This window comes from Salvelinus sp. IW2-2015, linkage group LG13 (genome assembly GCF_002910315.2).
Source record: "Salvelinus sp. IW2-2015 linkage group LG13, ASM291031v2, whole genome shotgun sequence".
Taxonomy (NCBI): Eukaryota; Metazoa; Chordata; class Actinopteri; order Salmoniformes; family Salmonidae; genus Salvelinus; species Salvelinus sp. IW2-2015.
The window spans coordinates 32,830,749-32,857,977 of NC_036853.1; the positions used below are offsets into that span (position 1 = coordinate 32,830,749).

General features: G+C 46.5%; 1 protein-coding gene across 4 annotated transcripts in view; it reads right to left on the reverse strand.

Moving 5' to 3' along the window:
- Positions 1 to 2,979: 2,979 nt before the first annotated feature.
- The window catches only part of LOC111971352 (3',5'-cyclic-AMP phosphodiesterase 4B), a 328,707-nt gene continuing 304,457 nt past the window's right edge, over positions 2,980 to 27,229 (reverse strand). For 2 of the 4 annotated variants that reach the window (XM_070446234.1, XM_023998090.2), the window contains 8 exons: positions 23,935 to 24,047; positions 12,835 to 12,928; positions 8,895 to 9,184; positions 8,581 to 8,745; positions 7,764 to 7,863; positions 7,358 to 7,635; positions 6,447 to 6,629; positions 2,980 to 6,331 (listed from right to left, as the gene is read on the reverse strand). In XM_070446234.1, the coding sequence (XP_070302335.1) occupies positions 5,918 to 6,331; positions 6,447 to 6,629; positions 7,358 to 7,635; positions 7,764 to 7,863; positions 8,581 to 8,745; positions 8,895 to 9,184; positions 12,835 to 12,928; positions 23,935 to 24,047 (1,637 nt within the window). In that variant the 3' untranslated portion in view covers positions 2,980 to 5,917. Of the gene's footprint in view, positions 6,332 to 6,446; positions 6,630 to 7,357; positions 7,636 to 7,763; positions 7,864 to 8,580; positions 8,746 to 8,894; positions 9,185 to 12,834; positions 12,929 to 13,656; positions 14,066 to 19,277; positions 19,560 to 23,934; positions 24,048 to 27,229 lie in introns of those variants that run through there. The other 2 variants (XM_023998091.2, XM_023998092.2) reach the window with 2 other exon arrangements.

Here is a 27,229-nt window from a genome sequence, read left to right on the forward strand (position 1 = left end):
AAGGACACACCTCAAATATTTCCTACCCACCAATCGGAGCGCAAGCGAGCTGATTTAAAACAGGTAACTTGCCGAACCTGGCGTTAGGGCTGGAAAATGCCAGTGTGCCAGTTTTTACATGATGAAATTGCAAACTAACTTGTGTTTGATACTAGCGCAGCCTTAACACCAGCCAAAAATAGAGCCCTGAGAGTGGAGGAAGAAGGGGATAGAGTGAAATGGCGGGGCAAAGGTTACCTCCTTCCCTGCTGCTTGAGGCGAGCGACCCCCTGACACTTCAACTGAGGTGTCTCTCTCTCCCCACCTGTTTATGATTTTGCACATGATCCATTATGACGACCAGGTTTAATTTGGGCCTCTCACGGCTGCATTGACGTCAGAGGCCCCATGGATCACACACACACACTCGCAAGTGCGCCGCGCACACACACTGTAAAAAATGAGGCTAAGTAATTTTCTGCACTCATCATCCACACACTTTTTGAGCTTGCCAGAAAGTGCCCCACAGCGAGAAATATCTGTTACTGTTTGTTTTTGGTTCATAGCCATCTGAAAGAAGGGGAGGGTAAGATACTTTATTTTCATTTTACCCCTGCTCATCAAAATGTGACTCATTAGACTAGCTAGCTATTCCCAGAAGGCAATATTTGTCTTAATAATAAGGATATTTTATAGAATAAAAAATAATAGAATAGTTTATTTTTCTCAGAATGAACTTTTTTTTTTATGGTTGTAAACTGGCTTTCTGGTATTGCGGAAGAGGATACCACCAGACTCAGCGACAGGCTGAGGAGGATTGGGCCCAGACCAGGGCCAGCCTCCTGGAGCTGGAGAGAATCAGCAGAGGTGGCTGCTCATTGCGAAAAGGCAGGAGATCGATGCCCTGGAGAAGGCCACAAGCACCGATCTGAAGGAGTTGTTCCAGTTGACGTTCGAGGTAAAGATACTGTATGTTCCGTGGTTATTTGGTGAACGACCTGTGTCTGTTGAAATCACTGCTTTGAAGTTTTGATTTAGATACACCAAAGTCATTTATTGGGTAAATAGTAACACCGAATTGTGCGGGAGCTAGTGTGTAATTTTATACTCTCTTTTAGAGAACAAGATCAAGGTCTCTCCTTCTTATAGGGTCAGTGATGACAGTTATTTTGCTGTTGAACCATAAAAAAAATGGGATGAAGCAATATGTCGTTTATTTCTTTCAGTCAAGTCTTGGTGACTATAGCTATACTTCTGTGTCCTTAAATTACAAAAAGTGTAGTAGTAACTGAATTAGATATGTTCATCTCTTGATCAGTTACATCAGAGTCACTTATTATTTTATGAGAGAACAAGATCAAGCCATTGTCAGTTAGGAAATACCCTAGGTCATCTAGATCAGCGGTATCTGGGTCGTGACGAAGTCTGGGTCGTGACCCCTAGTGGGATCGCTGGGGAGCTGCAGTGGGGTAAATTTTTCTTACAAAATATTATGATGACAGGTTATTGTATGAGACAATATACAAACGTTTTCAAGAAAGATAATTAGAAAAATACTATTTTATTGAGTAAATGTATTTACGGTATTGGTTTCTTTTCATTTTGATAAGGGATTAGAAAAAGGCACGCACGCACGCGACGCACGCAACGCACGCACGCACGCACGCACGCACGCACGCACGCACGCACCGCACGCACGCACACCACACACCACCACACACACACACACACACACACACACACACACAACACACACACACACACACACACAACACACACCACAGAGCGAAAGTGAGAAATCTTAGCCTGATCCTCGTCATCATTTCCTTTCCTTGTTGAAAATATCTCACATTTTCTCCCTGGCCACTGGGGAGAGGCTAATGGTCTCTTATATCTCAATATGCTGCTGGGAACCATTCTGGGTATTTTTTGTGTTATTACACTTATTATTATATAGATTTTTTTTTTTAAGGGTTTCAAAATGTTTTTTGGGCTGTCCCATAGCATAACCCTTTTTGGTTCCAGGTATAACACTTTTGGTTTCCATGTAGAACCCTTTCTACAGAGATGGTTCTACATGGAAAAAATGAGTTTACCAGCAACAAAAAAGGTTTATTGAAAGGGTTCTCCTAGGGGGACAGCCGAAGAATCCTTTAAGGTTCTCGATAGCACCTTTTTTCCCTAAGAGTGTAGATAAGTTATCACTGTAAACGTCTTCTCTCTCTGTGTGAAGAGAGAAATCGGGCCTTTTATATCAGTCTCACTGTCATCCATGTGCGTAGGTAGACTGAGTTATCAGTCTCAGTATGTCGGTGTTCTTTGAGGCCATGGTGCAGTGTAAGGGGGCAGGCAAGGCCACGGAGAGAGTGAGATGAGAGAGCGAGTTGTGTTTGTAAAAACACTCCTCTTTGAAGATTTACCCAAAGAGCGAGGTCAGGGGAGGTTGCAACGTGTGTGTGTGGTGTGTGTGTGTGTGTGTGTGTGTGTGTGTGTGTGTGTGTGTGTGTGTGGTGTGTGTGTGTGTGTGTGTGTGTGTGTGTGTGTGTGTGTGTGTGTGTGTGTGTGGTGTGTGTGTGTGTGTGTGTGTGTGTGTGTGTGTGTGTGTGTGTGTGTGTGTGTGTGTGTGTACTTTAGTGCTCTGTATGTCCCTGTGTTGTCTATAAGGTCAACCAAGAGGTGCACATCACTACTTGAGGACAGGCTGAGGCTCATTAGGTAAACCCACATGTGGATCTTCTGCTTTCAAGGACTGAAACAGCCTCTCCCTGAGGCAACCTTTACCAATAAAACTCAAAAATTCTTTGAACCATGGAATATGAAGAGAAGTCCTGACTGGTTTCCTACAGCGAGTGTGTCACTGTGGGCCTTATGTCACGTAAGGAACCAGACTGTCTGTCAGGAGGAAATGTCGCAGCATGTGCCTGTCTCTCCAAGTTAAAACACATCTAATGTGATGACTGAGCTGCTGCTACTGCTGTGAAATAAGGACAAAGATAGATATGTCATGCTTTGTTTTTTAATTAGAAAAAGTATTTCAGATTTTCAGATACTTGAACACAATATACAATATTATACCATACATTGTGTGAAACATGTAATATGTCCGCCTGCGACTGTAACGCAGTAGGTAGGTATTCAACAGACATATAAAAAACCCACCTCTCATGCAGATAGTGCTAAGTCTGGCTAGTCACTTGGAAACGACTCAGACCAAAAGCTTGAACATAGATTAACAATGTTATACTGATGACAAATTTGAATTTCAAAACTGCTAACAAGTTTTGGTCAGATAAAACTAGTTCACATTAGCACGCTCAATTACAAGAAGATCACATTTTTGTAACGATTCATCACACTGGTGCTCAGAGATATTGTAGCATGCCACCAATAATCCCCTTGAACTACTTTACATATAAGTAAGTGTGAGGTGTCAAGAAGAAGACACTTGGTTCTGTGTTTGTCTGTCTTTCTGTTATTTCTGTATGCTGTCGTTGAACCAGTAGATCTGAACCCCAAATCAGCAATCTGCAATCAAAATGTTGTATACAGAGGAATCTGGTTACTAGCCTACTACAAGCTGCTCAGAGAGTCTGATATTGATACCGAGCCAAGTGATAGACTACAGTATGAAAGCTTGTGTTCTCCACAGCTGGCTTGTAATTTTAGCTCTTCCCAGGTCTCTGTCGTTTAACATATCCCCTATGCGTTGTCAACCTACAGGTTGTGTATATGTCTCTTTAGCTGTTGCTCAGAGCACTCAAACATTTGTGTGAATATATTTACTTAGGATATAATATAGAAAAGGAAACAATATTATAATACAGGATATAAAAAGACTCCGACGCAGAGCCTTGAACACGTTAAGACACCACCACTTCCAGGTAATGCAAGTGCATATAAATTTAAATAGATTTACACTGACTGAAACAGTATTCTTATGTACAGCTGAAAGTAATAAATACACTGTTATAAACAGCAAAGGACCAACTTGAGCTCTAGTGACAAACAGGAATAGGAGTGTGGAGTCAGGTCAGGCCAGATGGCAAAGGCTAGACAGACGCACACACTCTCACAAACACACTTTCTGACACTCGTACACACACACACACACACACTCATTGACACACACGATTGCCATGTAAGTCTGCTGGAGTGAGGGTATAGTCAATAAGGCAGTTGAAGTACCTTTGAGTATGTCAGTAAACCTAAGGGAACAATGGAGGATTGGTGATATCTGAAAACTAGTCATGGAGACCTATAAGGGAAGATCTACCTAGCAGATTTTCAGGCGTGGATGGTTTTAATGCTGACCCAAAGATACAGTGAATTACACTGTCCGGGGGCTTTTTGGTTTGCTATCTCTGTCACGTAATCTCTAGATACCCTTCTGTGGGGTTATCATCCTCTTGTTCTCAAAATAAGCATTTTTTCTCCGCTGCTTTTGTTTTTGCAGCAGACACTCTACAGTTTGTTAAGTGCCAAATCTATTCTAAAGATTACATCTAACGGATCAAATCCCGATAAACTCCCCGGGCCGGCCAGGAAATGTGATACAGTTAGCGGGAAGGGAAGAGAAAAAAAAGAATGGTTTCGATTGACGTCAATGGGCAGACGCAGCACCTCCTTCCGTTATTCCCTTTTTTGGTGGAGGAAGAAATAGCTGACCTGATTGTTTTAGGGGTCAGATTCACAGAGCCAGGGGTTTGTAAAAAAACAAACATGTGAATAATAACACAGCTAACCAAGGTGTGACTGGGCTTCTACACAGGCAGCCGCCTAGCCACCTTTCATCATCTGGTCGGGTCCTAAATCTACAGTGCCGGGGGGGAGGGGGGGGTCTTTTGTTGATTTGTTACAGCATCAGAACCAGTTGGGTTCTGGAATCATTTGGTCGAATAGGATTAATACACAAGAGCAGGATACCTTGAGATGGAGCTAGAAATATCCTTCTAACTTGAAGTCTGAGTATTATCAGGATTTGAGCCATGAGGGTAGTGGGGGGGGGGGGGTCATTCAAGGAGAATGAGGGGAAGCAGGTTAGATGGGGAGAAATGGGTCTAATTGTTTTTTTTTGAGTTATAGTGATCTATCTGCCTACCGTTCATCTACAGTGAGGTCAGACACATGAAGCAACAATCTAGCAACAATGTAACATGTAACATGAATCATGATTTCCATAGAGAAGCATATATGTTGTGCTCGGATTGAAATGGTATCTTATTATGAGATGTCTTGTTTTAAGTATTTGATGAGTTTGTCCAAGAATTGTTTGTCTAAGTTAGTTTGATTTCTTCTATTGCCCAATACTAGTAAGGAAGACTGTTCTCTTTGTCTGAGATATAAAAAGAATTTTGCTCTTGAGCTTTCGGATAACTCTTTAGAAAAAAGAAAAACAATCACGTACATACTAAAGTGTGTTCAATAAATTAAAAAAAGGATTAAAAAGACAATAGTAAAAAAGGCACAGAAAAGTATTTTGACAAATGGTACAGGAAAAAAGTAAACAGTTTTCTCTCTCTATACAAACACACGTCCATCAGTCAGTAGTTTAAATGCTACCTCTTGACATCCCATTTTCGTAAAAAAGTCACAAGGTACAAAACTTCTCTCAGTAGTAGTGTCAACATTTCAGATGCCAGTCTGGATGGAAAAACAACCGTTTCCCAGATTGGCCCAAGTCCTTCATTTCCTCGAGGCCTGTCCGTTCCGTCAGGTCCAAAATGTTTGCAGCATTTTTCCTGAGAACTTTGTAGCCGCCCCACTGAAACTGTCCCTCTGTCGCCGGCTCCTAACGCAAGTGCAAGGATAGGGTGGGGTTAAACTGACACCCCATCCGGGCTCAAACTAAGCCCATCGTGGGCTTGTTAAAATGCACAGCTGCAGGATTTCTCCTGTTTAAAACATGAAACCAACCACCTTCGCGGTGCAGCAGAGCCCATTATGTGTCTGTGGGTGATGCATCGTGGGTAATGATCTCTATGGACGACGTGGGCTCCATGGATTCCTCGGGGTCCTGACAGTCCGAGTAGTCTACCGGAGACCGAGACGCCTCCCCCAGACTATCCTCTTCCTCCTCCTCATCCCCCTGGCTCTGTTCATCTTTCTCTGTACCCTCAGAGTCCTCTTCCTCCAGGGTGAGTTCAAACTGGAACTTGTCTCCCCCCTGACCCCCTTCGCCTCCCTCCTGATCCCCCTGCTCTGTGGCCCAAGGAGGAGAGGGGCTCTGGGGGATCATGCTCTGGTACCAGTTCCTGTTGTCCTCCAGAGTGTCCAGGATGTCCTGGGCGTCAGGGTGAACCAGGTCAGCCCAAGTCTCCCACAGAGGGTGGACAATGTAATCTATGAAGCCCACCTGGAGAGAGGAGAGGGGAAAAGAGGTGAGTCAGGAGTCAGTGAGTGTATATGCTTGAATGCTATGTGTGTGTGTGTGTGTGTGTGTGTGTGTGTATGTGTGTCTAGTATCATACCTGGCTTTTCTCTACTGAGGCGGTGTGTTTGTCACACATAGGGCTGATCTCCATGCCTCTCTCCCTCTCTCTGTCTCCCTGGTGAAAGAACTCATCCATGATGCGGTCGGTCCACTGACGGTAGAGCTCCAGAGACTTGGTAGGGTTACTCAGATCGGCACAGTGGACCATGTTCCTCAGAACCTGATGGAGAGACGGACGAAGAGAAGAACTGTTAGAGAGGGAGAAGTAGGAGGGAGTGATATGGAGCGATAGGGGAGAAAGAGAGGTGAAGAAAGATTGAGGCAATGAACAGGGTTGGAGAGAGGGAGGAGGCAGATGAAGATGAAGTGAAGAAGCAGAGGTCATCCCAGTGGGAGGCTATCTTAAAAAAAAAAATCCTCCCCAATTTCATGGTATCCAATTGGTAGTTACAGTCTTGTCTCATCTCTGCAACTCTCGTACGGACTCGGGAGAGGCGAAGGTCGAGAACCGTGCGTCCTCCGAAACACAACCCAGCCAAGCCGCACTGCTTCTTGACACGCCCCCTTAACCCGGAAGCCAGCCGCACCAATGTGTCGGAGGAAACACCGTACACCGACCTTTTCAGTGTGCATTGAGACTGGCCCGCCACAGAAGTATCTAGTGCGCAATGGGACAAGAACATCCCTGCTGTCCAAATCCTCCCTTAACCCGGACGACACTGTGCCAATTATGCGCCGCCCCATGGGTCTGGACTTGAACCAGGATCTGTAGTGGCACGGCTAGCACTATGATGCAGTGCCTTAGACCACTGTGCCACTCGGGAGGCCAGTGGGAGGCTACCTTAATGTTTCTGTAAGTCCAGACACTAATTAGAGCTATTACAATACAAATAGGGAGAGGAGAAGGGTCTCGAAGAGACAGAACGATGATGACGAAGATAAACCTACCTGTATTCTGTCTGTGTAGTTGTCCAGCAGCAGGACCCCAGAGCTGGTCACCTTCTTGGTCTCCACCATGGTCTTCAGGTCAGCTAACAGACTCATGTGCTTGGACATGTCAGTGGCCAGGACCATGTCGATGACCATCTTCCTCAGACTCTGCCTCTGCTTCTTGGTCAGGTTCTGGAAGATGTCACAGTTGTCCTCCTGGAGCAGCTTGAAGCCCACGGCCAGGTGGTGGTTCTCTAAGACAGACTCATCGTTGTACATCAGGGCCAGCTCAGAGTCTGGGGAAGATAAAGGAGAGTGAGTCACTTGGTCAACACTACATTGATGAATATGGATATAGCTATACATTATCTATATATTATTCCCAGTAGAAGTACGCAGTAACAGGTGTAGGAGAGAGACCCACTGGTATTGATTAGGAACTGGTTGGACACCCCCGGGTGGTCGACATCATGGATGGCTGCAGCAAAGATGGCCGCCAAGATCTCCAGATCGCTGAAGACCGCCTGTGTGAAAGAGAGAGAGCGAAAAACTCAAAACAACAGCCACAGAGAACAGCTCATCTCAGTGCAGCCCACTCTCATTGATTCCCATGGCTCGGTGTGCGCTATCGCTAACAGCCAACGTCGCGAAAAACACTGTGCGGGGCCAACATTAGCGAGATGGCTAGCTTATGTTAACCTCGTTTCTGTCTCTCTATAGGCACTCAGCCACCATAAACATGATGGATGGAGGGATGGGGTGAGTGTATAAAAAGACGAGAGCGGCTTGTGACGCGTTGAGGGCTGGGTCATGCTGTTAGACTGCGTCATGGATGAGGTTCCACTGTATTTATAGAACCACGGAGGGAAAGGAGCTGTGAGAACGAACAGATTGTGTGGCGGGAAGGAGAGAGAGAGTGAGGGGGGGGGGGGGGGGGGGGGGCAAGGAGAGAGGGAGAAAAGGAGGAAAAGCAATGGTTTATGTCTAGAGGTTGAGGGAAGATGACTTTGGGAGCATGCTCGGGAAGGTGTTCAAGTTTGAACTTAAAAACCCGGGGAAGATTTACAATAGGACTCGTAGGTTGGGGCGAGTACGGCGAGCGCACACTAAGGCGGAGCTCAACGAGCTCAGATGGGTGTGGGATTGGGGTGAGTTGGTGAAGCAACGGCAGGGTGTGGGTCTCTGATTTGTTCCCCGAGGGATGTGTCGACGTAAGCAAGAGCCTAGCATCGTTGGCTTACGTCGAGGGCAGGGGTGGAGAGCAGGATGTGTGTGGACTGGGCCACGTCTGCCGCGTGGAGGCTGTTGTGGTAGGCCACGTCTCCATGGTAGTGGTCCTCCAGGGTCATCATGTACGCCACAAACGTCTCCGTCGGGATCTTAAATGTCTTCAGCAGGTCTCTCTCCTACAGGGGACACGAGGATATGAGTCAGTACTGTTTTCGGTACAAAACGTACAGCTGTAACATGTTGTGTGTGTGCGTGTGCGCGCCTGGCATGCATATGTGTGCATGTGGGTGTGTGTGCGCGTGTGTAGGAGCCAGTTATAACGTACCTGGAAGATGGCGTACATGATACAAGTGAGCGGTCTATGTTCGGAGTACTCGGACACGGTAAAGATGTTCAACCCCCACTTATTCAGATCCTCCAGTTCCTTGGAGAGCATGTCCTCCTTGTCCGTCTTGACCCCGAAACGTGAGATGGAGGAGCTGGAGAGGGAGGGTCCGTGAGAGACCTTCTTCACTCCACTGATCTGAGTCATCATCAGCTGCTGCTTCTTCTTCTTCTCCCGGCCGGCCTTCTCCTTGGGCGTCACCGACGGCATGTCCATGTCGTTCTGTTTGTCTGGAGAGAAGAGAGCGAGAGAACATGGGGGGGGGGATTAGGACACTCCGTGTCATTCTGTACGTGTTTGTGCATGTGCGTGTCCACAGAGAGAAGGACGAAAAGGGAGTGAGATGACCCGTTCACTTTCACTTCCCCGCCAGAGAACATTCGGTTTGGTGAGGTCATTGCAATGAACTCTGACTGCGCTGCTGTGCAGACTGCCTGTGAACCGGGTCCCAGGTGCACTGGTCTGGATGCACCTGCACAGGCTTAAAGGAAAGAATAGACTCATTCATCCATCTCGTTCTCCTTCCTCCCTCACCCTCTGGATCTCCTGCTACGTCCCCTCTGTAACGCATTCTCTCTGTAGTCCTTTCTCTCCCCTGCTCGGCTCCTGCTCCCTTGACCCCAAAGGTCATACGTTGATAATACCACAGAGACAATCCCATTGAGAAGCAAAGGGGTAAAGAAGGTACAGAATGTTCCACATGCACATCTCCCAGAGGTGTTTTACATCTCTAAGGCAAGGGAGGGGGTGCTGTGCCCCCTCCCACCTAGTGGTCTTAACCCCACATGTATGAGATATCACATGATCTAGTGGTGTGGTATATAGCTCTTTACTCTACAGTATACGCCCACTCCTCTGCAGTCAACCCTCTCATGGCTGAACTATCCTGCCTCCCTCCGCTGAGAGTTATTCAATTACCACTGCTGTAATTCAAATAATCACTGTCACTCTACCCCCCCCTCCACCCTCTCTCTCTCCACCCTCTCTCACTCAGTCATTATAGAGAATGGGCGATTAAGCATGCTGTAACGTGACGCGTGGGAAACAGGGGAAAAGCAATACACTGGTCCTGTAATTCATTATCACCATCATGATCACCAGTGAAGCGATGTCTGCTAGCTGCTCAGACACGCCACCGAGCCCACTCTCCTATTCCCATACACATGGAATGGACCAGAACTCTGTGAATGGAAGGGGAAGTAGGTTGTGGTCATAGACCTAGAATGTCGTTCTATTTTTTCAATGGGTTTTATATGGACCCTCACATAATAGCCTGTCTCTGTCTGTCTGTCTGTCTGTCTGTCTGTCTGTCTGTCTGTCTGTCTGTCTGTCTGTCTGTCTGTCTGTCTGTCTGTCTGTCTGTCTGTCTGTCTGTCTGTCTGTCTGTCTGTCTGTCTGTCTGTCTGTCTGTCTGTCTGTCTGTCTGTCTGTCTGTCTGTCTGTCTGTCTGTCTGTCTGTCTGTCTGTCTGTCTGTCTGTCTGAAGTGGTTTATCTAATTCACCGTTTTTAATGCAGGTGGAGTGTTGACATGACCTCTTTCCCCTGAGGCCCAGACTAGACTGTCACGTCTCTCTCTCCCCCTCTCTCTCTTTCTCACACAATTATTCTTCTGAAATGCTGAATCCCCTCAAGCCCGTTCCATATTATGCTCCCATTGAATGTCAGATGCCAGAGCGAGAGAGAGAAAGATCAGGAGAGAGAGAGATAGAGCATGTGTGTGGGTGGATTTGGGCTTTTAAATCCCCTTAATGAGTTCTGCCTGGCTGTTGCCGTGGTAGCGAGCTGGACAGAGCCCTGTCCGTCAGGTTGCTACGGGATGAGTGGAGTGGACAGCTGTGGAGGAGAGGAGCCAGTGCACGTGAATGGCCCTACCGCACACACCATCATCTCCAACCCACAATCCCTCAGGGATGAGCTGCCCAATATGATGCACTCACTTAAAGGGATCGACCAGAGGATTAACAAGGCGTCCCAGGATAACTTTACAATATGAACAACAACATGGGTGGAACATGATGTCTGTGTGTGTTGTAGAGAGGGAGACTTGAATAAGGCGGCCATAAATGTCAACCATTTCATCCCCTTGCCTTTGTTTTTTCTATATATATTTTTTTATGACCCCCTTTTTCTCCCCAATTTCGTGGTATCCAATTGGTAGTTACAATCTTGTCTCATCGCTGCAACTCTCGTACGGACTCGGGAGAGGCGAAGGTCGAGAGCCGTGCCTCTCGAAACACAACCCAACCAAGCCGCACTGCTTCTTGAAACAATGCCCACTTAACCCGGAAGCCAGCCGCGATGGGACAAGGACATCCCTGCCGGCCAAACCCTCCCCTAACCTGGACGACCCTGGGCCAACTGTGCGCTGCCCCACGGGTATCCCAGTCCTGGCCGGAGCCTGGACTCGAACCCAGAATCTCTAGTGGCACAGCTAGCTAGCACTGCGATGCAGTGCCTTAGACCACTGCGCCACCCGGGAGGCCCTGCCTTCGTCTTCTAAAGAAACAATGAACTGTAACATAATTATACATATCATCCCAGTCAGTGGTGAGCTCAGGACAAACTACCAGCTGTATGTCTCCCAGTGCTTTCCTCTGCTTCTCTTTCCCATATTAACATGGAGCCAACCAGCTCCAGCTCCAGCTCTAACCCACTCCTACGGCTCCGTCCCACAGGGAACTATGGAGCGGTAGAAAGGTAGAAACTCCCATCGGTGTCTGATCTACGCACTAACTTCCTCAGGCATGAAGAGATGGAGGGAGCGAGGGAGGATGGGGGCAAAGAAAGCGAGAGACACATTAACATGGGGATGAGTCACTGAATGGGCTGCTCAGTTTTCATGAGGGGGTTCCACCATGCCCCCGCCGCTACTGCGGAACACCGGTCCCTCCATCTCTCCCCATTTCCCCCCCTCCCAATCTCTCCCCCATCTTCTATAGCTCAGACGCTGCAGTGGGAGAATCCATCCACTTTCGACTAGATGGGACTGGATTCGGATGGCGGCGCATCACACATGGTACAGGACATACGCAGATAGATAGCACGCCACGGACGACCGTATTGTCCTTTCTCTTCAATCACACTGTGTCCCAAAAGGCACCCTATTCCATATGTAACGCACTATATAATGAACAGGGTGCATTTTGGGAGGCATCCACAGAGTCACGACTGGAACCTCCAACTACCCCTCTCTCTCTCTCTCTCTCTCTCTCTCTCTCTCTCGATCTGTCTATCCACCGGCTCTGATGTTGCCTAGAAATCTCAGCTGTCAATCAACCAGCAGCAGAGGCACCTCACTATGAAGTGCGTCGCCAGCGAACCATCTCAAAGCTTCGAGCTTTTCCTCTCTGATTTAGTTTGAATAGGCATTTAGAGTGACGGGACGTGTCATAAACATATCAACCGGAGTCGATGCAGTGTTTTACAGTATACGCCAGCAACAAGCAGACAGCCAGACACAGCCAGACTCAGACAAAATGGAGGGAGAACCCCACAGACACACTGCGGTATACTGCACACATATATGCATTTGTGTGGGTGTATTAAAATGTGTTTTAAGAAGTCTGTAAGAAGTGGGTGGGAATAATCAGGCATCAAAAGCAAATTAATTTACCTAATGCAGGGTTTCCAAAACTCGGTCCTGGGGACCCCAAGTGGTGCACGTTCCCCCCCCCCCCCCCCCCCCCCCCCCCCCCTAGCACTACACAGCTGATTCAAATCATCAACTAATCATCAAGCTTTGATCATTTTAATCAGCTGTGTAGTGTTAGGGCAACAACCAAAATGTGCAGCCCTTGGGGTCCCCAGGACCGAGTTTGTGAAACGCTGACCAAATGAATGTGTGTGTGTGTATATATGTGTTTGTGATCAGGGCTTTACCTAGGAAGGTGTTGGAGATGAACTCGGACACCTGGTTGCCGGAGCGACTCATCTCTGATAGGTGTGTCAGCTCCCGATTCAACATTCTCTTGAACTGGGAAGAAAAGAGGGGGAAAAGGTCAGGATCCTGGAAACTACTGGAAAACCTGGAAGAAATGATGGTGCTGGAAGATTCCATGGAAAAAAACATGGTCACTGGTGATTACTGTATGCTCAGTCAGGCTTTATACAAACATTAAACAAAATCTCGAAACAAATCTCGAGACGTTACACAGAATCAGCACAAAAGGGAGTTGGAAAATAACAATTTGATTGTTTTCATATAACAACTCAAACCCCTTGAGCATCATATTATACAGTGCAGATTCATCTGGTTTCACGTTCATGGTTTATGGTTCATATTGCAAGGGGAAATTCTGCAAATCTGCAATGTTTAAAACCCTGTATTATTATACAGCCTATGAGGAAAACCGTGCATACGACACAGGATCTGCATGGGAATGTGGGGAAGCACCACCACTGCAGCAGCATCTGCCTGTGTGTGTTTTTCAGAAAGAGAAAGAGGGAGAGATCCCCATCCACAGCAACACTATTCTGTTCTGAAGAGCTGCAGGCAAGATGGAGACTCAGCTCAGCTAGATAACACCAGTTCTGTTCTATCAGATCGCACGGTCATCACACTGGATAGAACACGACCACAACCCAACCACACAGCTCTAGAACACAGAGACCACCAAAATACTATTACAGCTCAAACACCAAAACACAGTGTAATGTCATGTTATCCCAAGCAGCAATGTGAGCTAATGGCACAAAACACACCTTAATGTAACCCCAAGACACAGACAACAGGTAGTTCACTTCAGGCATTTTGGAACCCGTTTTCCCCTCGCTACAGGACAGAGAGCCAGCAGCAGCAACGGCCGTAGCAGTACTGTAATCCACCGCGGTAAAATAGAGCGAGGCAGATGAACGGGATTCCTTTAGTGCTCAAAAAAAAAAAATCCCCCTCTTCTCTCCTCTTCTCTGCTCCCTTGGTGTTGTGGTTCAACGGCTAATAGAACAGCTCGATAAAGATGACTGGTCGCGCTCTCTCTCAGCAGACGTCTCAGTGAGGGTCTCCATGTCTAGGTAAGGAGAGGGGAGCAGGCTAGGTGTTGTAGCCAGGGTAAGGAGCTCCGTCTTGGGCTAGGAGATCCACAGAGCTGGGCGGCAGCTGGAGCGATGGAGTTATGAGCTAGATCTGAGCTGGGGCGGGGGGGGGGTTCTGAGCACTGCTGAAAAAATAGACAAGGGGAGGAGGAAGAAACACTGTGATGGAGAGAGGACTAGGAGAGGAAAAAAACGAAAAGCACTGCGATCGATGCTCATCTGACTGGAGGGGGGGGGGGGGGGGGTTCCTCTGCTGTATTCATCTAACTCCACTCTCTCTCACTGCTGCAGCTCCCTCCCTCCATTTCTCTCTCTCGCCCCCCCCCCCCTTTCTCGTCTCTTCCCCCCCTGCTTTTAGTCTACCATCCCCAGCAACATGCTGCACACAGCAAAAGCAGAGCGGAGGGGGGGAGCCCCCAGCAGCACAGCCCGGCAGTGGGGAGGGGTGGGAATGGGAGCCAGGGATACAGGATACAGGAGCTCTCTTCTCCTCTATCCTCCTCTCCTCTCTTCCCCCTCCTCTCCTCTGCAGCCCTGCCACTGCAGACAACCCACTTCCCTCCTCCCTGACATAAACAAGGATGAGGAAAGCCTCTCTTTCATATCTGTCTGCCAGAAGACCAAAGACTAGCGCTGCCATTCAGCCATTTTTAATACCGTATTTGAGGGAGGCATAGGGGGGGGACGCATGTATAAATGTACCTTACGCAGTAGTGGGGGAAATGAGAAGGAAGGGCACATTTTCTCTCTTTCTATTGCCTGCCATGTGTCAGGAGGACCACAGTGGCTGTTCATTATCCACAGCCCATAATAACATTAGAGGTTGTCAGGGTATCCGTGGCAGGCTATTTTTACACAACCGTGGAGCGAGAGAAAAGCGAAAGAAAACACCAAAGAGAGAGAATGGTAGATAATTGCATCCTTCACCAATTTGGGTTGACATCAGATCAGCCCCCAACTCTCTCTCTCTCTCTCGCTCTCTCCCTCTTTCCTCCACTCTGTCTGTGTACGCCAATTACCAGAACATCCCAACGCCATGGCAACAGTGTCACGTGACCAGAGAGAGTGGTGCGGCTGGCTGGCTGGTGGCTGTTTCAGCGAGAGGTTTCCCCCTCCGAACACCAGCGAGGCAGCCCAGCCGTCACGAGGACACACCAGTGGTTCAACTGCTGAGTGAAAAGCACTAGTTCCTCCCCTCTTTCATTCCACCTCTCCCTCACTCTCAGCCACTTACATGTCAATTTCTCTCCCTGCTGCCACTTCCCAACAGTGTCATTCATCTTGGTGTCTCGCCTCTCTCTCTCTCTCTCTCTCCTACGATCAATGGGGTTGGCTGCCCTTGGAGGAGCAGATGTAAACAAACAAACAGACGGGCAAAGGCCGGAGGCCACCTGCCAAAAAAGGGCCGTCAGCTATCATTTCAACCGACTGTGTAATTGGGATGCTTGTCATTTGAAATGGAACCAGGCCTATTCAGGAGACTTCAATATAGTTTCAGTTTTCTTTCCTCCTCGGGCAAGGTTTCTCAATGCTTGTTGTGAAACAATCCCCCAGTACGGCGAGAGGATTATCCACAATTGTGAAACTGAGTGTTCTCATGTAAGCGCTCGTCTGTAGGCAACGGCAAGCAAAACTTTCCCAGGAGTCTCCGACCGAGCGGAATACTGCGTTTGGGAATGACGAGGCGAGAGATCAAAGCGTCCAGATGATCCTCCCGTGGCAGAGACGGGCGAACCAGAGAAAGGGAGGAGGGTGGCGGAAAGGGAAAAAATAAAAATGAGAAGAAGCCCTCGTTATATAATACACTGCATCAGGCATAGCATGAGGACGATAACAGCGGGGGATGTCTCTGCGAGGTGGTGGAGAAAGGAACAACCACAGCTAAAACGACGACACTGCCGTCTCCGCTCATCAGGACTCAACAACAGCTCTGCTGAACACACAGCACAGCATGTGTCACATCCCTGTACCATACACACACCCCAGCCCATATACACACCCTAGCCCATATACACACCCTAGCCCATACACACACCCTAGCCCATATACACACCCCAGCCCATATACACACCCCAGCCCATATACACACCCTAGCCCATATACACACCCCAGCCCATATACACCCCCCAGCCCATACACACACCCCAGCCCATACAGCCCTCTGAGTGTGCTGCATCCCTACTGCATCTCTCCCCCTCCTCCCCTCTCTCTCAGTGTTGATCTGTTTAGGTATCCCCCACCCAAGGTTGTCTCTATGAATCTCTATGAGCTGACTGTAAATGAGAATGATGTTAATATTTGATGAGCTGAGTGTTGATGCTTCATTCAGATATGCTGTGGCCTGACACAGAAGCTCACCGTGAGAGAATGGGCTCAGAGAGGTCTGTCGGAAGCTCTCTCTCTCTCTCTCTCTCTCTACTCTAATCTTCGGTCTCTCACCCCCTGCCTCCCTCCCCTCTAGCCGCAGGGGGTGGGGGAGATCCAGCAGGGAGCTGCTGTGTTTCCCAGAAGCCTTTGCAGCAGAGCCAGTATAGAACTGAATGGTGATGGCATTTCGTTGTGAAAAAAGTCCCTCCATTCAGATTTGATCCTATAGGACAGGACACAGTGGAGAGCAGTCAGGCATTCAGACAGGCAGGCATACAATCAAGCAGACAGACAGACAGGCAGGCAGGCAGGCAGACAGACAGGAAGACCGGCAGATAGGGATGTACAGGACAGTGCATGTCTTGTGGCATCTTTTGAAATTACTTGAGTTTATAACACCACTGATGGCCACAGAGGATCTCCAAACTCAAACTCAAACTCAAAATGTAATTTAATGTCCTCTTTCCGCCACTAGTGGACACTGTGTCCTCATATTGTCAGCTGAACAGACTAACAGTTAGTCCACTGCTTAACTTCTGACGGACTTCTCAGCTAAGGTAACATTGTTGAATTTAACACTACTTCCATAGAAGTGAAAATATGACTCTTGCTCAAGATGGGGAATTTGTAGAGTAAAATAGCACGGTTTTATCAAACGTTATGCAATAATATGATTTTAGCGCACACAACTTCAGTGCCAGGTAATCGTATTAAGTTGCGCTTGATTCCCCGGCCTTGGCAAACATATGGCGCACGGGGATTACACAGCGGTTATGATGGGGTAACATAGACCGTGACATATGTTTCCTCAGGGATGAGGGCAGTAAGTTTAGAGACCAACCCCACAGAGCCTGAATCCACACTACCTCTCACTTCCTCTGACGACTCACAACCGACTGGCTCTGGCTGCGATGGCAACGTGTGTCTGTTTATGTGTGTGCGTAAGCGTGTCTGCATGTGTGCACATAGGCATGCCATCATTAGCCCACAAATAAGATCATCCGAGGCATTGAGGAACTGCATGATACAAGAGAAAGGGGAAAACAGATGATTAAAGGGAAAAAGAGAGGCGGAACAAATAAAGAAGCGATAAGGCATATTACTCAAATCTGACACAGTGTTGAATGTCCCGTCAGTGCAGGCTGTCAGAGAGCTCCGGGTGGTTTTCACTTGTGTTTAGCAGCTCTATCTCAACCTACAGAGAGATCAGTTCGATACGCTGCACTAACCCACTCATCATGTCCTTTAGACGTAGGAGTTCAACACCGCCTCACCGTATTCAATCGCAGATGTCAACTCTTTCACAAATCTGCCACCTCACGGCTCACGGGGCATTGGCAGGTGGTATTAGCAAGAAATGGAAACACCACGTATCGGGCAGGCCACTTTCCTCGTTAACTCAACAACTTGGTGTGGAGACACGCAGATTCTCCGGATAAACTGAATGATGGAAGACATTTCAGAGAACAACAACAGAGCAACAACAATGTCCTTAAAGCTAGAATCCTTGTTACGTCCATTTTCTTTTTCTTTTTTAGTTCAAACTGTTGTACCCAATCAGAACCCAAAATAGAAGCTTGTCATACTTCAATTTTTGTATACAAAGTATTTTATTTATCTGTTATTTTACCAGGTAAGTTGACTGAGAACACGTTCTCATTTACAGCAAAGACCTAGGGAATAGTTACAGGGGAGAGGAGAATGAGCCAATTGTAAACTGGGGATTATCAGGTGACCGTGATGGTTTGAGGGCCAGATTGGGAATTTAGCTAGGACACGGGGTTAACACCCCTACTCTTACGATAAGTGCCATGGGATATTTAATGACCTCAGAGAGTCAGGACACCCGTTTAACATCCCATCCAAAAGAAGGCACCCTACACAGGGCAGTGTCCCCAATCCCTGCCCTGGGGCATTGGGATATTTTTTAGACCAGAGGAAAGAGTGCCTCCTACTGGCCCGCCAACACCACTTCCAGCAGCATCTGGTCTCCCATCCAGGGACTGACCAGGACCAACCCTGCTTAGCTTCAGAAGCAAGCCAGCAGTGATATGCAGGGTGGTATGCAGGGTGGTATGCTGCTGGCTTAAAGTAAATGCAAGCAAACACTGTATAGCCTCAAAACATAGTTCAAACTATCATTTTGATATCATGGATGATCAGTGATTGGTAGCATCACTCTTGCTTTGAATTATCTGAGAGTGGTTACATTTCTCCACGACCATCCGTAATCTTTTTTTTTTTACCTAAACAAAGGTGGGGTGACGGCTTTGTTATTCTATCAATTAAGGAATTCAGATTTAAATATATTCCATGAACATGTAAAAGCTCAAGTAAACTTGAAGCATCTCCAGCAAACAGCTGTCTCACAACTCTCAAAAGGACTCAAAAAGTCTACGTTAATATTTTACTGATAAAAATGTATCAGTGAACCCCGAAAGCCATAGCACAGAAACTCAACTGACAGACCCACAAAGACTCTATCTGCAGGGCACTGGCAGCCCAATTCAGACAAAGCATCCACGACTGCAGCTTTGACCAGTGGTGCGCTCTGCTGTAGTCAGTCCAGTCAAGACAAAGGACCAGCATTACATCCATTTATATTGGTGTACTTCTCAAAATCTTACCAAATAGCCCAAGTGTACACAAACTATAATTATAAAGACTTGCAGGCAGAGAAATAACTTTCTCCAAGACTTGGTTAAAAGCAGCATAAAATAAAACTCAACTCGGTATAGGCCTACCTACAGCACTGGCAAAACCCCAAAGCAACTGCATATGATGCGAAAAATGAACTTAATTCTTCAGTATGAATACGCTAATAGATTTCCACCACCAAAATAGATCATAAAAGTGCATTTAAAAGCTTCAAAATAGGAAAAAGCTTCGACAAGTAATCAATTCCAAAATAATTTGAACTTTACCTTTCTCCAGCCGTTAAGTTTCCCTAACTTTCGCTCTTTCTTTTCCAGGCAGCAGGCTCCCATCTTGTGTGTATGAGCAGCTTGGTTGGGTTAAGTCCCGCAGAGTGCCGGGGCTCGCGGAAGCAGCGTCTGTATGTACTGAAACTGTGAGTAAGGGCCAAGCCTCAGACTCTGACGTGGGGAGGGTGAGGAAACGCGATAGCTCTACTGACTCACTTTGAGTTGGGTGCTCGGACTTGCCTTACCCTATCGCGAGGGAGCTGGTGTGTGTGGGTGCGTGTGTGACTTCTGCTCAACGCACACACACACCCTCTCGGGTAGTTCTGCCTCTCTCCCCCTGACAGTCTACTGCCTGTTCTCTAACCCAGAGTTGCAGCAGCCAGCATCAGGGTAACATTGTTTACACTGTCAGTAACACTGCTAACAATATCATGATCATTCTGATATTCCTGTTGTCAGTCCAAACAGTGCGTTTCCTTGAAAAGCAGATATTAAAAAAAAGGATAACCTACCTCTCCTGATTTGACCTGTTGAAACTAATAGAGGTGAGAGTTTGAAACCCTGACTCGGGATAAAAGGAACAGGCAAACGTCAAATTGTTCTTGACTCCTACACGGAAGATGCAAGTCTGAGCAAGAGCACAACACTTACAGGCAATCCGATACAGTCATAGAGCCAGACAGACAGACACGGACAAAGCTCGATGCACTTTACCTTGGGTGTTTTACCGGAATCAGTCGAAATGTCACAACTGAAGACTTTCACCGCCCTTTACTTAGGTTTCAAATGCTGTCAGATCTTCAAGAATGTTGTCTCCGACGTCATCTGAAACCGTATTCTCAGACACATTTTGTGTTCTCTTCATGACAGTGAATGCAGCTGGCATCGTGCACAATGCTACTCTGTGATAGTTGTCTACGTTAAAACAAAATATACACCTCAGTGTAGAGTACAAGCAAGGCAAAGGAGACGGTCTTGTCAAGTGTCTCGACCACGCGCAAAGACTGTTCAATGGGGTCAGTGGGGTATCTAACGGTACAGAAACGATGGATTTTAAGGTAACCTCTCCCTACCGTGTGTTGGACTAAGGGTCTGGCCTATGAGTGACTTATGTTATCTTATCTCTCGTCACAATGGCCCAAATGATGGCCAGAGCAGAACCCGTATGGCCCTCAGAACAGCAGAGGGAGATTCATCTGAAAACAGGGAACTCAATCAGCACAAGGAGATTCATCTGAAGACAGGGAACTGATTTTCGACAAAGAGGTTCTTCTGAAGACAGGGAACTGAATCAGCACAGGGAGATTCATCTGAAGACAGGGAACTGAATCAGCACAAGGAGATTCATCTGAAGACAGGGAACTGAAGTCAGCCACAAGGAGATTCATCTGAAGACAGGGACCTGAATCAGCACAGGGAGATTCATCTGAAGACAGGGAACTGAATCAGCACAGGGAGATTCATCTGAAGACAGGGAACTGAATCAGCACAGGGAGATTCATCTGAAGACAGGGAACTGAATCAGCACAAGGAGATTCATCTGAAGACAGGTAACTGAATCAGCACAAGGAGATTCATCTGAAGACAGGGAACTGAATCAGCACAAGGAGATTCATCTGAAGAACGGGAACTGAATCAGCACAGGGAGATTCATCTGAAGACAGGGAACTGAATCAGCCAAGGAGATTCATCTGAAGACAGGGAACTGAATCAGCCAGGGAGATTTCATCTGAAGAAAGGGAACTGAATCAGCACAATGAGATTGATCTGAAGACAGGGAAACTGAATCAGCACAAGGAGATTCATGCGGAAGACGGGCACTGAATCAGCACAATGAGATTGATCTGAAGGGAACTGAATCAGCACAGGGAGATTGATCTGAAGACAGGGAACTGAATCAGCACAGGAAGATACAGTAGATGAAAGATTCAGGGATATTCTGAAGACTGAATCAGAACAGTTTGAATCAGCATCCATCAGTGACTCCTCCCTCAGTCTGTCTGGCGCCCAGTCATTCAGTCTGTCCATGTGACTGTTTAGGCTGGGACGGCTTCTCAGTCTGGCTCGTGTGTTTCTTGTTTTTGGCTTTTTTTCAACCAAGGTGAATGAGTTTGAATCAATCTGTCCGTTGTTCAGTGTCTGTTGAGTAACTAAACCTCATTTGCCCAGTGACAATAACTTTCTAAGTCGTATTGTCTGTCAGTCAGTCAGTTCCTATGAAGTGTGTGTGTGTGTGTGTGTGTGCGCGTGCAAGCTCCTCCATTGTCTTTAGTAAAAGTCCCTTCTGTCCTGCGTGTGTCCTGATGACGTCAGCAATGGGCCAAATAAACAGGGCCATTAACCCTGCCCCAAGGCATTCTGGGAGCTCTATTGTAGTCTGGTCTGAGCGGGTACCAGGAAGGAGACAGGAAGACAGTCACACAGTCCAAGGGTCCTCGGCATCTCTTTTATTTTCGGGACATTTCTGGACTTTTTGGGGAGTAAAAATGTTTGACCATCAAACAAAAATCATAGTTTCTCTAACCCTAAACATAACACTAACCCTACCCGTTAACCTTAACCCCCAAAACCCTAACCCCAAAACTCTAAACCTAATTGCTAGGACATTGGGGTCCTGATAAGCTAGGAAGACAAGTACACACACACACACACACACACTCTCCATTTACCCAAAGACAGTACTCCACAAACATTCTCTTGCTATGAAATTGCAAACATGAAATTGCATTGAATTGAGCAGGACATATTTGTATGGAAAATTGCACATTATTTCTGTGAGATACAGTGGTTAAATAACTTGCAAACAAATACGCAGCTGATTTGCACATGAGCATGTAACAATCAAAGGACAGTCTGGAAACAACGTTTACAGCCTCTCGCCTCTATTCTTTCAATGTCCACGTATCTTCTTCCACCGCACAAAACTATCACTAAAACATGCACAGAGCTTTGGCGTTACAGTTGACACATTACTGTATGCCCTTAAAAAAAAACATCAACAAGTGAATGTGTGAACAAGTAAACAAGTGCACGTACATTTACACATTTTAATCTCAACTAGGGCTGTCAAACGATTCAAAATGTAATCGGGTTTATCGCAGGATTTGCCGTGATTAATCACGATTAATCGCAAATTCACAACTGGCTCAAATTGAGCTGTAATTTAAGATATTTTACACAAAAAGCGTTACGAGAATATTGCCGTTTTGATTTTGTCCAAAGTAACGGTTAGCAAAATCTGGTAAATTGATAAACACTCTTTCTAACCTCAAAGTCAACTTATTTTGACATTGCATTGTTGTTTTTTATAAAAATGTGGTATTTTGGATGTTTTCAGTGTATTTTGAAAGGTTCCAGACAATGTGATACAAAAAAGTGCACCAAACTAACTGACAGAGCTCATTTTAACATGTTAAAAAGGATAAATAAGGAGACACGGAGTGCTAGCTACCCTGTTCTTTTCTCTGGGCTTCTTCCGACATTCACTGACCAACGTATGAAGAAGAGAGGCGTGCACCTGCAACAGTTACAGTCAGAACGGACGGCTCAGAAATACATTTAAAAAACATTATTTTTAACACACTTGGAATAATTATACTCTGGTTGGCTAAGTTACCTTTTTACAGAATGGCATTACAGAATTTGCAATTCCACACGTGGGAACATTACTACTGATACATGTTAACACCACCTTTTCACATGTGAGAAGACATTTCATTTCACCACCACACGTGAACTTGCAATTCCACATGTGAAAGTGAGATGTGAAAGTGTTGTTTTCTTACATGTGAAACTGCAAATTAGATTTTCACGTGATTGATTTTCAAATGTGATACAGCCCATTTCACATGTGCAACTGAGGTGAAAACATGTTCTTCTTCTCACGTGAAAAAGTGGTGTTAACGTGGAAACGCTACATTTAAAACGTGAACATATGGTTTCACCTGAAATTTAAGCTCAACCGTGTGAAACTGCAAATTTGACGTGTTTTTTTTGTAAGGCTGTATACACAACTTGCCCTTTCGCAAAAGACTACATAATATCACACGGTGAACTGCAGACCCAAGTGCACTACAGACATGAAGAGACCTGCAAGCCCATAGCACCTACTGTACACTATTCACAAGCACATACTGTCAGAACACAAGCATGAAAGGGACCATGGAGGGTACTTGTACGTATTGTAGAAGCACACTGCTGACCTATCCCCTGGCTGCCACTGCTGTCAAGAAAGAGCAATAAACTTTCAAAACCACCCAGCAACTTCATTTCCCGTTCATGGTTTCAACGGGGGAAAAAACAAAACAAGTCACAATCTAAATCCACTGTTTGATTTAGGATCCTGAACGTACAATATACGATATCTAGTCGCCAGCTCCTTCAAGCCAACGCAGCAGCGGTTGAAAGCAAGCTTGAAGGTTTATATACTGTAGGTCTACAGGGGGTTTCAAATGGAAAATATCAGTCTAAATGCTCTTGTAAGGTGCAGGGGTGCCCTTGCAAACTAACTATTTTTGCAGCACATACAGATTCACAGACAAAAGCGCCATGATATTTGGGACCCTGCTCTCCAAAATCCAGCTTAGCAGTGGCCGTAGACTTGAAGGGCAGAGGTACAGCGGCTGTGTATCGTTTATGCAGGGAGTTTGAGTCTTACCTTGTTGGAGGCCATGTCACTGACAGAGCGGTAGGTCTGGATGGTCTCCAGCTGGTCCAGGCACCAGTCCAGCTCCTCCATGGTCTCCATGGCCAGCTTCTGGTACGACTCATCTGTCAACAGGCACACAGACATAGGGCAGTAGTCAGCAGGGTATGGAGGGGAAGGGCGAGGTGAGAGAGGCTGGCAGGGCGGCTGCTGCGTGGCGGCCGGGCCTGGTGGTGGCAGAGGCAGAGGGGGCACACGGCCACAATGCTCTTTCATCATGAGCAAGGCTAACACTGAGGCTAACAGCTAATGGCCGAAAGGCTAGCGCTAACAGCTAGTGGTGAACTCTAGAGAGAGCAGAGTGGGAGGCCACAGTTGCTGCACTCTCTCTCTCTCTCAAACTCTGTTACTGGCTCGCTCACTGGCTGACTGGCTGACTGAGGTTGTTTGTTTCTTTCTGCTACTGTCGCTCAGATGCCCTGCACAGCCCCCCCCCACCCAACTAATTTACATAAACCAACTTTTAGAGCAGGAAACCGGACAACTCTCAGGAGAACAGACACCTCCAGACTCATACTCGGTCCCATCATAAACTATCTCGCACTTTGCACACCAAAGGACATGTGATGCATCCCCGCATAACAGATACAAATACAGCAGAAACGTCACACACTTTATATAGATCGCCACACGTTCGTAATAGCAGAACCACGGATTAATTCAGGGAGAAGTCTCCAGGTTGGACAGAGTCAGTGCTGGGAGACATTGGGTCAGAGAGGAGGAGAGGGGGGAGGGGGGGGTGAGCGGGTGGTGGGGGAAGGGTGATGTGTTGCCCTCTCTCAGACACACACAGGGTAGCCTTGTGCTCAGTGCTCGACTGTGTGGTTCGACTGTGTGTTCTGGGTCTCCTAGCTGCCGCGGCACAACATAGCGCACTGCAGCAGACCCGCGGTAGTGCCGACCTTAGCGTGGCCGCGTAGAATGTTACCCCCGCTCTGATCTCCCAGCCTTCAAAGGGGAGCGAATGTTTGCTCACCAAAACATGAGAGATACAGGGGCATTATAGCATTCTCCCGGCCTGCTGCAGAGAGAGGAGAGGAGAGAGACTGAGGCCGCCGGCTGTTTGCAAACTCAATCAATCCTTTCCTCTGTAAGGCTGGAGGCTGGGCTGGGGTAAACCCTGGAGTGGAGTACTGGAAGGTTGGAGCAGTATGGGGGACTCTGGTACTGTATGTCAATATTCTCCCACACAGCACTGCTCTCAATACACGTGATGCACTATGTTAATATAGCAGATGTCACTATATTAGATGTCACTATTTTTTTCTGTCGGGTCTGTCTAGCTTGCAGTGTGTATACAGGCTACAGTGTCTTGTAAGACGTTAGCATACGTAATGTGGCTGTGGATATGACTTTGTACACTAGTGGTCAGTCCCCCAAATCTGCATCTCCACCCAGTCCCACTTCTTTGCCTTATATAAGAACCCAGTTTTGGCCGCAAACCAAGGTCAGGCCAGGTCAGCCTCAATCAGTCGGTTAATCTGTTGTGGGGAAGCCATGATGGGATAAAATGGCACAAACGCACAGAGATTTGATCATTTGTAAACATGCTTACTGTAAATGAGCTCACCAGACAGCCTACAACTGGGTCAAAAGGTGAGCTATGAAAGTGTACACAGGAGCTTAACACATATCAATAAATCCAGTTAGGATACGTTCAAAAAGACAGTAGTGCAGTATGTCACAAAAACAATAAAGCCTGATGTGTATCCAAAGTCCCTTTTATAACTGACAAGATTTTATTTGTTGTTTTTACTTGTGTAACTACAAACGGTGACGTTGGTTACTCAAGTACAGTTATGTGTGTTACTATACTGATAAAACATCATTTGAGTCGTTTTGCAGTTACATGGGTGACATTTTGATTTGGCGTTCCATATTCCATAAGGTAAATTGGACAGTTCCGTGAGAGTTTGGTGGTATTTTCCCTCCACTGAGGTTAGTGTGATGTTTTCGAGCGCTATAAAATCCTTGCCCTGACTGGCTGGTCTAGTCTGGGCTAGGGATGAGCTGGCACAGCCTATAGGCTGGTCTGGTCTGACATCAGTGGGTCTGGGCTGGGGAAGCAGCTGTGAAAAGGCCCAGTAAGTCTAACTTACCACATTTCACCACCTCTCCTCCTCACACACACTCACAAGGAACACTCTGATCACAATCCCAGACACATCTGGCCTGCAGGGGCCAACAGCCAGGAAACACACACACACTCGCAGAACCAACTCATACACGCACACACACACACACACACACACACATTTACAGTACCAGTCTGTAACTTTGGACACATCTACTCATTCAAGTTTTTATTTTAATTTTAATTTTTTACAATTTTCTACATTGTATAATAATAGTGAAGACATCAACACTATGAAATAAGACATATGGAATTATGTAGTCACCCAAAAAGTGTTAAACAAATCAAAATATATTTTATTTTTGAGATTCTTCAAAGTAGCCAGAAGGCCAGCATCCCGGAGTCGCCTCTTCACTGTTGACGTTTTGCGGGTGCTATTTAATGAAGCTGCCAGTTGAGGACTTGTGAGGCGTCTGTTTCTCAAACCATACACTCTAACGTACTTTTCCTCTTGCTCAGTTGTGCACTGGGGCCTCCCACTCCTCTTTCTATTCTGGTTAGGGCCAGTTTGTGCTGTTCTGTGAAGGGAGTAGTACACATTGTTGTACGAGATCTTCAGTTTCTTGGCCTTCATTTCTCAGAACAAGAATAGACTGACGAGCTTCAGAAGAAAGTTATTTGTTTCTGGCCATTTTGAGCCTGTAATCGAACCCACAAATGCTGATGCTCCAGATACTCAACTAGTCAAAAGAAGGCCCGTTTTATTGCTTCTTTAATCAGAACAACAGTTTTCAGCTGTGCTAACATAATTGCAAAAGGGTTTTCTAATGATCAATTAGCCTTTTAAAATTATAAACTAGGATTAGCTAACACAACGTGTCATTGGAACACAGGAGTGATGGTTGCTGATTATGGGCCTCTGTACGCCTATGTAGATATTAAAAATCTGCCGTTTCCAGCTACAATAGTAATTTACAACATTGACAATGTCTACACTGTATTTCTGATCAATTTGATGTTAATTTAATGGACAGAAAATGTGCTTTTCTTTCAAAAACATGGACATTTTTAAGTGACCCCAACCTTTTGAACGGTAGTGTACATACAGAGACACACACTCACCAACAGTTGATTAAGACTTAAATACTGTACATACTGTATATACTTAGGCAC